At 42.3% G+C, this 13,450-nt stretch overlaps 1 protein-coding gene across 3 annotated transcripts in view; it reads left to right on the top strand.

Annotated features, from left to right (window-relative positions):
• nhsl2 (NHS-like 2) overlaps positions 1–13,450 on the top strand; it is a 247,858-nt gene that overhangs the window by 183,715 nt on the left and 50,693 nt on the right. For all 3 annotated transcript variants that reach the window (XM_082528141.1, XM_082528142.1, XM_082528143.1), the window contains exon 2: positions 663–899. In XM_082528141.1, coding sequence (XP_082384267.1) covers positions 663–899 — 237 coding nt within the window. The remainder of the gene's footprint in view (positions 1–662; positions 900–13,450) is intronic.

Below are 13,450 nucleotides of genomic sequence, written 5' to 3'. Positions count from 1 at the left end.
TTGCTTCTTTTCTCTCATACCTCCCTGCCCTAATCCTTCTCTTCTGTCTTCTCCGTCCACTGTCTCCTTCCTTTTCCTTCCTAATTAAGCTCTCCTCTCTGTTTCCCCTCTAACTCTCAACCTCTCCTCCATGGTTTCCACTCTAATCCCTCATTTATCTTTTTTTTTCTTTTTTTACCCTATATCCCGCCTTCCTTCCTTTCTTCCTTCCTACCTCGGTCCTTGTTCTCCCTGACAACACATACTGCGTTATGTAATCTACGTCTCTGGGTATTAGTTATGCAAATTCATACATTTTTATTTATGTATATTTTTTCTCTCCTCCCTCCATCCCCTTCTTTTATCCTCCCCTACCTTGCTTCCTTCACTTCCTACACCTCCCTTCTTCTCTGCCCCTTCTTTATCTTTTTATCTTTTCTTTTCCCCATCAATCTCTCTTCCTTGCCATCCTCCCTTTTTCCCTCCAATTCTCTTTGCTTCTCTTCTCTTCTTTCCCAACCATTCCTCTGTTTTTCCCTTTCCCCTTCCCACTTTACTCTAAAATAATCTTGTTTCCCTCCCTCTCCCCTCTCTTACCCGCCACTGCTCTCTCCCGTCCATCCATCACTTCCTCTCCACATCCCTCCCTCCCATCCTTTTTTCCCCTCCCTCTTCTCCTCCAGCCACCAGCGGACTAGAGGCAGAGAGCGGCAGGCGCGGTGGCAGCAGCAGCAGCCACGGCGATGGAAACCACAGCAGCAGCAGCGGTGGCGGCGGAGGCAGCAGCAGCAGCGGCGGCACGGCCCACTTCAGGTCTCCATGGCAACAGAGCGTGAACGTGTTCGGCTCGTGGAGCAGGCCGGAGTGTGTCGAGGAGCTGCACCAGCAGGCGCAGCTCAACCTCCAGAGCCTACTGCAAGGTAAGGATGCATGGAGAGGAGGAGGAGAGGAGGGATTGGATGGATCGAGGGAATGTGTGCGTGTGTGTGTTGTGTTTTGAGTGGGTGGGAGAGGCATGGAGGAAGAAGCGGAGGTGGGTGGGAGACTGTTTACACGCGCGTGTGTGTATGTGTGGTGTTGGACTGCACTGATATGGGTGTGTGTCGGACACTTTAAACATGCATGTGTGTGTTTGCATGCAGATATGCCGTGCGGAAGGGTGTGCGAGTTAGATTCCCCCTCATATGTGGTGCTTATGTTGTGCTGTAGAGTGTGTGTGTGTGTGTGTGTGTGTGTGTGTGTGTGTGTGTGCGCGCGCTGGCTTAGAGTAGCACTGCTCATACGTGTTGGATTCACCTTGCAGGGTTGTTCTTAAGAGTAGTATTTTATCATTCAGTGTGTGTGTGTGTGTGTGTGTGTGTGTGTGTGTGTGTGTGTGTTGAAGGAATGATCACTACTGCAGAAACGGGCATGTTTACATTATAGTTGGCAGTCCATGTTTGTAACTCTGCCATGGTGTTATTTTTTTAAGGTGAATGCTGCCATCTTAATATTAATCTCTTGTTTACTGAAGAAACTGCTCTGGTTGTATACACTGTGCAACCTCTGTGTGTGCGCGCGTGTGTGTGTGTATGCAAATTAGCCCTCAGGGGAACAAGGTTCTCCATTTGTTCTCAGGTACTGTTTCTCTTCTGTCCCCTCCTGCCAGTTGCTTCTCCATCACTCTCTCTTTCTCTCTCTCCCTCTTGTTCTCGCTCTGTGACTCATACTGTCTCGCCCTTTGCCCGGCCCTTCCATTAAAACAATCAAAGTGGGTTGTTAGCTGAATGAACGAGGGGGGGGGCTGAATGGCAGCGAGACAACCTTGAACACCTGAGAGAAGGAATGAATGAACAAGTGGGATCTTACAGCACATTTCATGTCTTTTCATTGTACTGATTTTTTTTGTTGCATTTGTTCTTAGTTAGTTGTCTAAAAATTTCCAGATTTGGCAACAAATCTATAACCAAAGCAAGAAAAGTAACTACATTTGAAATCCATCTCTCGGTACGCTTGCTTTTCTACCCATTTTTGGTCAATTTGCACTTGAGTCGAAGGCAAAGGACTTCTTTTTGGGTTCTTGAAAATGTTTTACTTTGCAGTGGAGAGGCTGCTTCTTCTAAAGCTGATGGGAAATCCTGTTTAACATTTAGTGGGCCTTTCACTAGACATCTCATAATCATCCTTGGAATAATCTCCATCAGGGTTTAAATACTCTTTACTTTTCCAAGGAAACTTTTCGGATGAGAGAAGAAGTCCAACTGCTTTCAGCTCACGCGCTTAAGACCACTGAAGACAGAAAGATATACCACTGTTATACATTATAGAGATAAATATTTTGGGCCAGGCCTCTTAATCTTTGAGTTCAGGTGATTTCACTTTCGTTGTCACAGATCTATAAAATCATGGTGTTGTAACAGGATGTGACAGGATGTGAAATGTCTTCTCTCTCTAAGAGATATTATTACATAGAGGAAGGTTTTAGGAACTTCAGCAGCTCTGACCACATAAAGGTACAGAGCATGGCTGCTGGGCGCTGAGGTGCATAGTGTGTAAAAGACACCAGTGTTCTGCTGACTCAGTAACTCCAGATCTCCAAACCTTCTCTGGCATTAGCATCAGCACAAAAACTGTACACAGGGAGCTTCGTGGTAATGGACTATCATGGCTCAGCAGCTCTTGCAGTACTTTGGTCGTTACGCTCTATGTCAGTTGTTGCAGATTTAACTTTATGAAGAGTAAGTAGTACATACAATGTGTTCAGAACTATTTTTCATTGTGGATTAATACACATTTGGCACTCCAGTGATTGCAGGGTACCATGCCATATGTAGTTAAGCTAAATTCCACTGTTACTGATCTCTGTTGGAATAGACTGGAGCCCTGGTACAGGCATTTGGTATATATGTTTTAGAAATCAAAAGCTTTGTATAACACACAAGAATAACTCAAACAAAAGCTTCATATTGAAAGAAAATTTACTGTCACAGTGGTGCATTCTGTTAAAAACCGAGGCAAATGTATACTGATGGATTCTGTGTTTTGCACATTCCCTAAACATAAAGTTACTGACCACGGAGAAATTAAAAGAAACAAGTAAGCATAACTCAAGTCAAAGTTTGTTATAAATATGCTATAGAAATAATCTCAGTTGGCCAATGTTCTCTGTATTATACAAAATATCCTATGCATAGCAGCCACTAAATCCACATTAAGAATAATCAGATAAAGTAGTACTGTACTATAAATAAGACTGTGTTTGCATAATAAAACCCAGATTACAGAGAATAAGTAGGTTTTTTAACACTGTTTTAAAATGACAGAGACTGGGAGCTTACATGAAAATGCCCAAAGATTAGGAGACGCCATTGAAAAAGTCCTGTCGCCTCTGCTTCTGCTTTTGAACCACACGTTGGTGCAACACTTGCTTCCAGAACAGCATTGGCAATGATTCTAAAGGTCTGAATAAATGGAAGACCATTAACCTGAAACCTAATCGCTTTTGAAGATCCCACAGTTTTCCAGTGGGTTGAGGTCTCATAACTGCACTGCATATAATTAACATATTTATATATGTCCATTTCTTATATTTAAATCTGATAATTTACCATTATCTGGTCTAAGTACTCCCACTGAGATGGCCAATGTGTACTGCCCAGGATGTACTCTTTTGCCCTTTGACAGTGATGATAGGGCAAGCACACCCTCTTCCTCAGCACAACATCTCCACTGATCCAATCCACTAGCAACTCTAGGCAGAAAACAAGACGGGGTCTTACCTTTACTTTACATAAACCTCACTGCAGACAACTCTAAAGCTGACCCAGCTGCTACAACCTGACATTAGAATAGCTGCATCGCAAGAAAAGGAACTGGTTACCCCGGTAACCGTCAGACTTGGTCATAGTGTGAGCTTCTTCTTTTAAGGTAGGATTGTCCAACAGACTGTAGAGGCAAGGAGGTAATAGAAGCTCCTGGTCTAGTGTCTCCTCCAAGTTTCCCTTCCTCGTGTTTCTCCATATAGTTTCCATAATCAGCTGTCCCACCCATAGTTCCACCATGCAGCTGCTAAAAGGCCCACAGCATCATGCTCCTTGGTTTAGGTTTGGCTTTCCAAACCTTTTGTCACATTGCTCACTCAGATCAGTTATCCTTTATTTAGTCTGGCATGGTGTAATTAGACAACTATAGGATCTAAATAAACATGCAAGATACACATTAAACCCAAATATTCCGCCTTGTGACTTTGAGGCTAGTCAGAAAGCACATAGAAATCACTCAGTTTGTTAAAGGCATCCGCGAAATTCTGGCAAGTTCTCATTTTACTATCTGGTTAAAGTTCTTAATACATAAAAAAAGTTATGGTACACATTTACGTTAAACGTTAAACATAATGAGTCATTCATTATCAATTAAGCCACAGTTTTTCCACTTTTTGTCTCTCCTGCTGTCTGCTAGTGCGACTGCTGCCATTACAACGAAATGATACTTTAGCGAGGCGAAAAAACCTAGCCGTGCTTTCATGTGGTAGCAGTTCGGACCACAGCTCTCACAATGTGAGCGATTCTTAATTTGCAACACAAACTGGAACAAAACACAGTGAATGTGCTAAACTTACGTTTACTCTGTAATTTTCACACTTTTGTGAGTCTACAGTGAGTTTCTGGCTCCACAGACAGCATGTTCGACACCCCCGCTGTAAGTGACAAGTCCTCCCAGACTTCAGCAACAAAACGTCTCCTGTAGTTTAAGAGAACCACCAAATCCCTTTACTGTAGAGTTCAGGTTTTATCTATTAGTCTTATGTCATTCCCAGCCATCTGTGGCCATCTAGCTAATGGCTTGTCCTGCTGTCATCTATTTCCTTAACAGCCTGTCTAACTTAAGGTCAAGAGGGCTGGAGCCTAGCCTGGCTGTCATACAGTGAGACAAAGATGTGTACCACCACTATATACCATTGAAAGAAACTAAAGGACAATACTAAGATCTATAGTGTATACATGTAAGCATGTATTTTCATGCATTCTGGCTTTTTACTCTATTTGAACAGTTCTGGTCGGAGTCGTGTGAGACCTGTCCAGAGTCCTTAGCCTCAGCATCCCACAATCCCCTCTGTTTGACCTGTAGGTAACTTATCCTCATTCACCATACCCAGAGACCTTCAAACTTAGATCTCAATAGCTTTAACCATCACCAGAAAGAACAATTTTATTAACTGGAAATAGAGAACAAAATCATCAATAAATCAGTAGCTCGATTTTCCAACAGATCATGCAAATTTAGAAAAATTTACTTCATGTATTTGGAACAAAAACAAGCGAAAATAACATAAAGACTGCCCATCGTGAGTCTTACAAACAACTCACCTCTTCACTGTACTATTTCTATTTGTTTGTTTGACCACTGCTTGATCCACTGACCCCCCTGTGGTCCCTCATATGGGTCAGCTTTTTTGTGCAAAGTCCTCCACTGGAGGACGGACCCAATTAACTTCTTTGGCCTAAGCCAGGCTGGGCCCCATGGGCTACGGCCTCCACCCCAGTCCTGGCTGCATGGTAGGACCCCGTAACCCTGTCTCAGCCAGGTTACACTGGATGCTTGTTTTTTTTCCCTTAACACAGGGGGTCTTTGAGTCACTTTTTCTGGTCCTTTCTGGACTAATTTGCATTGGAAGATCCTACCAAAGTTTAATTGGCCCTGACAACATAACTCCTGGGATCACCAATACACATAAACCCCTCCATCGAGATAAGGTATCGATTCATGTGGTGGGTGGGCAGTAAGGAGCTTGGACATTTCAAGAGGGACTCGGTGTAGAGCCACTACTCCTCCACATCAAAAGGAGTCAGTTGAGGTTCTTAGGGCATCTGACTTGGATTCCTTCTGGACACCTGCTAGGTGAGGTATTCTGTGCATGTCCTAGGAGGTCCCAGGGCAGACCCAGGACTCGCTGGAGAGATTATATCTCTGGTTTGGTTTGGGAATGACTTAGAGCTGGAAGAGGTGGCCGGGGTGAGGGAAATCTGAGCTTCTGTGCTAAGACTGCTGCCCCTATGGCCCGAACTCAGATAAGCAGTAGAAAATAGATGGATAAATGGATGGATGGAAAGACGAAGTCCACCCTGGGCAGATCACATGTACGCCTACAGACAATTTACATTTACCCTAACATGTGTGACGAAGTCATGCAGGAGAAAATGCAAACTCTGCTCAGACAAACCAGAAAGTTTCTTCATGTAAAGCAGAAGGTGGATAACTGATGCTAATGGATGCTATCTTGTATGTTTAGCCCATAACAAAAACTAGTTCCTGCAAGTGTTCAGTGACGTTTGAATCAGTTATATAATTCTGAGTCATCCTAAAGCCAGAAAACAGAGGTAATTTCTTATTTTTGGCTGCGTTGTCCAGCCCTTCATGTAATAGATTTTGGAGAAGAAAAAAAGAAGAAGAAGGAGAAGCTTGAGGGCCGCAGAGGTTTTGGCTACTCAGGTACTCGGATCAGTGTGCTGCTGGTTTCGATCTTTGCACGGGATTTGTTGAGAAAATATAAAACATCATGAGACTCATCCTTTAATTCCTACAGATTACTTTATTGACATCACTTGTTGATCAAAAGGAAACGTCGAAAAGGCAGCATAACAGAACAGCTGACGACACAGGAGGCGGTTTGTGTTGCTTCTCCGAGTCTCTTTCCTACTGCATGTGTGTTTATGTGTTTGTTAAGCCGGTTATTGTCTCAGATGGGCTGGCATCTTGTGTATGATGAAAATAAGATGGATGAACACAGTCGTGGGTGGACAACAGACACCGGTGTTTGTGTGTGTTTGAGAGAGATGGAAACAGACTGTGTGTGTGTGTGTGTGGCCATTCATCTTTTTCTGTCGTCTGTGCTCATTTATGCTGCTTTGTGTTTATGCCTCTATCTCTGTGCGTGTGTGTCCTTCAGTTTGTGTGTGCGGGTGTGTGTTATATAACACCAAAGCGTCCAGCTGTACCTTCTCCCTCTCTCTGGCCATCCTCGCCCTCTGTTTCCCACTGGCCTTAGCTCAGTAAAATATTCATTCTCCTTCTCGCTCCTCCACGCTCTGCCCTCCATATTTATGAAGCCGGCTGTCGTCCGGTGTTAGACAGGTCTGCTGCGTCTTCTGCCGAGCTTCAGCTCCCCACGGCACCAAGATTTATGTGAGATTTATTTCACTGTTGCTGCTAAGTGGGCAACAACAATCCCCTCCTCCCCCAGCTCGTCATCAGCGCACAACCACAGCATGATTAGCACACTGTGTTTTCACAGACTTGTACCTCTTCTTTTTTTTCCTGATTGGATTTGTCATGTGTGTAGATTTGCCACAGTGAATGAGCAAATTTCATTCAATATGCAAGTCCAGTATAATTAGATAGGTCTTCAGTTTCATCCTCATTGTGACTCCCACGTTCAGAATGTCCTCTTAACTAAATGGGAAAATATGTTGTTTCTCATTGGCTCTAAAGCCAAACGCAGCTTTGCTGTTATCAAAATGATGCACATAGTCTAATCCACTGCTCTCGTGGTGAAGGTTTACTTAGGTTTAGCCACACACGATGGGCAAATACTCAGTTAGGATAGAGTTTCAAAACAACGGGGAGAGTAAAGGGGAGCTGCTATAGTCACTTACAGTGGAAGCTCATTTTAAACATGGCCAGAGGTTTGAAACAATGAGGTCAGTGCACATATAAGTATTCCCTGTGAGACTCGGGTTTCATACTCTTTCTACTTCTGGGTCTGTATGATGTCAGAGAAAGGGGATATCCCTGATATGCTAACCTCTATGCCTTCTGTTTTTGAGGGGCAGCCAATCAGAAGAGGGTAATTCTCTCCTCCATAAAGATGACATCTGACAAGCTCAACAGCACCTGTAATAACATGTTTTGACATGTGCTTTGTATGTGCTTTGACGACCACTGGAATAGTTTCTGGGTTTTTCCAAGGGTAGCCATGGCAAACTGTACTGGCAGTGACCATCCTCACTAAGATTTGATGCACACCCAGTCATTTTGTCCTGGAAGTACGCCTAAAATATGACAGAAACTGCTCAGTTCAGAAACGAGAAACAAAGCTTACTCTAGTAGTCCACCAAGGAGGAAGGAGCTAAAGGAACAGGATCCTTTGTGGGTTAAACTACGTGCTGCACTGAAGCTCAGCATGAGAAAAATCAAGATTATTTTGAACTGTAAATCCTGCAGAGATACTCTATTAGAGTTAGAATAGAGATATAGAACTGGTATGAATGTAATAGGTGATCTTTAAAGGTCACACTTTGCTATCTGAACCATGTTTGACCCCAAAAGTTCAGTTTGATTGTCTTGTGTGACCATTGTGTACCTCGCCCACTAGAAAAGAGGGGACAGTGTGGGTCTTCTCTGGCACCAGTCACTCATTCATTATTGCTGTAACATCCTTGATATAGGATCTCAACCTGGAAGCCTGTGACGTTTCACAGGCTTCTTCAACTGTCTGTGACGGCGTAGGGCACGATGAGCATCTGCTCAGTTGTAGAGCGACAGGATGGATCGCAAGACTGTTAAAAAGCTGACTTTCCACTGCTTCTTAGGTGTGTCATGATGACACTTGTATCCAGCAGCAAGTGCTTTGCAAGCTACCAAGCTCCATTCAGCAGACATGCCCACTCAACCTCAGTCAGTTTAGCTGAGAGTTGCAACAGTTGGTTGGTTTTCTTGGATTTCCGTGTGTAAATCGAGAGAAGCTATTCTCAGTTTATCCTGCATTCAGTACAAAATCTAAGATGGAGCAGGTCCACTGTTAAATCCAGCCTCGAATAATGCAAGGCTTGTCATCCTTTGAGTCTGAACTCATTGCCTTTTACTGGCACGATTCAGTTTGACTCAGCAGAGAAGCCCATGACTTCCCGAATTCAACCGCTTCTTCATTGACAGCTGCGTTGGTGCAAAATGACTGAAAATCACTGAGTAAATAAATGCATAAGGCGTGTGAGAACATTGCATGTCACTGCGCCAGAAAAGACTCCAAAATAAACCAAGACGTGAAGAGACTTGTGAACTCCACCGTACTGTCCAACAGCATCTGCAGCACAAACATTCCTATTTTAACGTCTTGCAGTCAGCTGAGACTGAAGAAGTCACTTGGATGAGTGACGAAACGTTTCTCCCACAAAACGTTACGTCCAGATGAACAGAATCAACTTTTGGAGATTCCCATTTTAACACTGAGGGAGGACTAGAGATGCTCTTTTCAGTCCAGGGTAGAAGTCAGACAGCCACAAGGGCAGTGGACTAAAAACACGCTGTGACTCTCAAGGAGAAAATTAACTAAAAAACCTGAGAATATTCAGGGCTGTAACACTGGTGTGTGTAGGCCAGCGGGGGGAGTCTGAAAGAGGTTCTCTGGCACAGTAATCTCTATAAATTTGCATAAGAGTATGCAGAATCTGCAGGCAAAGGGCAAGATTTAAGGTACCAGCAGGTTTTTGGTATATCTGATTCTAGAGATCTTTTGAGCAAAGTAGGAATCTCATTTCCTCTTTTTTATTTCAATTACTAACTTTTTACAGTGCATTAGCATTTATACATATATACATAATGACCTACAGACATGAAAGGAAAGCTTTGCTCAGATATCAGTTTTTTCCCCAATTGCCTGAAATCTGCATGGTAACATACGATGTATACAGAAACCCTCTTTAACCCTACGCCGTGACCTTCCAAGTTGTGGGCTGCGTCGACGCAATGTGTAGTTGCATTTCTTAGGAGGTGTAGGTCAGGTTGTATGGAAGGTTGTGGCGTAGGATTAAAAAAGGGGTTTCAGGTTACGTCTTATGTTATGATGTGGATTTCACACAGAAGTCTCAATTAGGTGGAAAACAGCAGACCTGTCTATGATGTGTTATAGTACATGTTATACTTAGGCATTTAAACAAGTGATAACTGTTTAACTGATAACTGGACCGTGGGTTTACCCTTCAGTAAACACCAGTAAGAAAATGAGCCTGTTATTATAAGCAGGATCTTATAAATCCATAGTTGCGGAATAAACGTGAGCTCATTGCAGATTGCAACTGAGAGCAGGGCTCGTGTTTTACAAGTGCCTGTTCTCCACCAATTTTAAGTCCCGTAGGGCTCCCTCACACTCCACAGCATGAGTCATAAGTGCAGTTTTGATTTGATTAGCGAAACTTATCAAAATGAACAAGAGAAAAATCATGTCATGTTTTAAGCCTGAGCTCCAATATTACACATTTAGTGAATTGAGTAGTGCTGTGTTTTTCTGTCGACTGAAATATTGCGGGTGCAGTATCATGAAAAAAAAATTCTACTGTTTCTAATTTTTTAAAAGAGAAGATCAAAGTTTGCTTTTTTGCTTGCTGTGTTGAAATATTCATGTGCTGCTCCTTAGCAGTGATATATTATATTTAAAGCCTGGCGTTACACTCCACTGAGAGCAGACGTATTATATTCTGTACAGTTTGTTAATATAAAAACTTTGACAACACTGTTTTCCCTCCATCTGCACTTAACTGACTGTTTGTCCTTTGCTCTCCCACCTGCCTGTTTTCTTCCTCTGCAGACAGATTTATTGTTTTCTTCTTGAGATGTGCAGAAGCCACGTTTGTTTTCTGTATGTATTTTTTCTGCACTTCTCTAATCAGCAGCCAGATTTTCATATTTATTCCTTCACATTAATGGTGAACTTTGTATTTGAAGTTTAACTTATGTCAGCCAGACGGACTCAAGCATTCATACATACTTTACCACCTCCTTAACGCTCAGCACTAACAGTTTCTTCAGTGTGCGTAACCGCTTTGTATTAATTCACACATTTGCAGAATGATTTTACAGCAGTTTGAATTATGCAGATGTGTAAAACACTGTGCATGACTTCAGCCCTCGGTCTGATTTAATGCAGCAGTTATAATCTGCATAATTCTGCTGTTAAGTGCTGTCTGTTATTTTTGAGTGTTTTGTTCTCCCACTAACATTACACTGATGAAGTTCCCTCCTTTAAGAGGGCCACTTGGAGACCTTAACTGGAGTTGTTGACAGTCTTTATCAGAGTTTATAGTGAAGTTTTTATTTTAGTTTGATTTAGCAGCATGAGGCTTGATCTCTTGTACAGGGCGCCAGATGTTGTTGTACGACATTGCTTCAATTTAACAAGCATTCAGTTCTATTCTGTGGATCTATTTTTTTGTGTTTTTTGGTATGTAGCATAGCTTTAAGTTTATAACAGCTTGTTTTTCTGTTATTCCGTTATGGGGGGGAGTCAGAAGTGCCCTCATTAGCACCACAGACTGTAGGTTTTTATTTTGAACCCTGAATTAATTTTACATACTTGTTAAGTTTGAAGCTAATGCTAGTAACCTCAGTTAGCAAAGCTGCATCCACAGCTGCACGGGTGTTAGCGTAGTTGTCACAAAAGACAGATGTGGATTGTATATGTAAGGATGGATATAAACACCTTACATATTCATTGCGTTTCATTGGGGTTTTTTTAGTCTGGAATTTAGCTTTATGAATTTTCCCTTTTCTTTTCTTTTCTTTCTTTTTTTTAATCAGAAGTGGCCTCATTAGTCGCACAGACTACACACAAAAGACAGGCGTGACATTGTACTTTGATCTTTATTTATGTTTTGGCGCCAGAAGTTGATCTATTTTAATAAGAAAATGGTGTGCAAAGTTATCAGCTAATGCTAGCAACCTTGGTTAGCTAGCTGCATCCATAAAAGGCAAGATTGATGTGGGTACTATGATGTAATCCACTAATTTAAGCCTCAAGCTTAGCATTTTCACTGTTGCTGTGTTGCAAGGCTTTTTTTAACCAGGATGGATCTGCCTAATAGTCTACCGTATTTGAACATAGACTTAGGGTCAGATTTACTAAACTAAAGGTCACCGACATAAGTTAGCATGTGACATAGAGCAGATAGAGATCAACTTCAGCTCCGAACAACAGGACACCTGTTAACCAAAGCAGCCACATCCCTAAATTTAGGTGTTAACAGCATAAGAAAAGTTATAGGAAAACTCACTCATCATACAGCTGAAAATGTCCTTAAACAGCCTCTTTTATTTTGTCTGTAGAGTTGTGCATTTTACCATGAGAGTCTATGGGAACTCACTCACTTCTGGAGCCAGAGGTTGCTGCTTGATTCAGATGAACAGTTGGAGTATACATCACCCATTGCATGGACACAGATACGCATACAAATGAAATTTTCACTCGCCAAACCTGGATTGAAGATTTTCTTGGTAAACTGTTAGATAACTGTGGACCAAGCCGTATTATTATTCTATTAAAAATGCTCCAAAGGGCATCTGAAAGGTTGAGTTCAGTGACTCATATTAGCTGAGGTGAACTCAGCAGACAGCCGTCAGCTGTCTGCTGAGTTCTTTGAACACACATCATAAGCAACTAAACAGTGAGGGCACTTTGACTCTCCTACTAATGACAGGTAATCAAGAGTGAATTGAAGGCCTTGTTGATAAATTGCAGGCAAATAGTCTACGGCTTTCATAAATTAAAATGGATACATCAGGCACATCCAGCTCCTGATTTCTCAGTGTTGGACAGCTGATTTTTGAGGAGCTAAGTTTTATTTTCCTCCTCACTTGCTGATCACAAGGCTTGAGAATCGTTGGGGAAGCAGTTTTTTGCAAGACTAGAGGAGAGTTTCTGGAAAGATGAAGAAAAAGAGGGGTTTTTTTAAAAATCACTTATGCTGTAGTTCTTCCGTTGAGGTGGCACGCATTAGTCATCCACTAATTCAAAGCTGCACAATGTGACTTTAATGGATCCAGTCTGAAGAAGCATATTAGTAAACAGCAGACTGAGGAGAAATGTGCACATTAATGTGGCAGCTTTGTGACTTATTTGGCATTTGGTGCTTGGGTGGAACACGAGAAAGTTTGTTATTAATCCTCTTGTATGCATGACTCTCACAACACTCAGGCTGGAGTATTCTCGACATAATATGACCTGCAGGAATCTCTCCAAATAGATTCCCTCATAGTAGATAACCCTTTGTATTAAAGAGGATAGCTAATGGCTGAAGGGGTCAGAGATGGTGACACATACTTTGACGCTGTGTTGGCCAACAGCTCTAAACTGTCATCTAAATGCTGTTGGTCACTCTTATGGCCAGAGGGCCAGTGATAAGAGAATGTGAATGTGTATTATCTATGACTCAGGGCTGTGTTTAGAAAGCATTTACTTGTATATACTGTATACATAGCGGGAGAATTTTGTCTACAGGATTTAGGCTGTCTCAGGTGTTTCTGTCTCTTCATGTAATCCCTGACTGACTCCTTGATGTTGAGATCAGGAGACTGTGGGGGCATAGCCATCTGTTGCAGGGCACCTTGTTTTTGTTGCTAAAGATGGCTGAATTTCAGGCTCTTTGTCATGCTGCAGGATACATTTGGAACTCATCAGATGCAGTTTCTAGTCTTCCGGTTTTAGGCTTTGGACCAAATGCAAGAT

This window comes from Aulonocara stuartgranti, assembly GCF_965226115.1.
Source record: "Aulonocara stuartgranti genome assembly, chromosome: 3".
NCBI lineage: Eukaryota > Metazoa > Chordata > Actinopteri > Cichliformes > Cichlidae > Aulonocara > Aulonocara stuartgranti.
The sequence above is the reverse complement of the archived record's forward strand: the minus strand, read 5'-3'. Positions and strand labels throughout refer to the sequence as shown.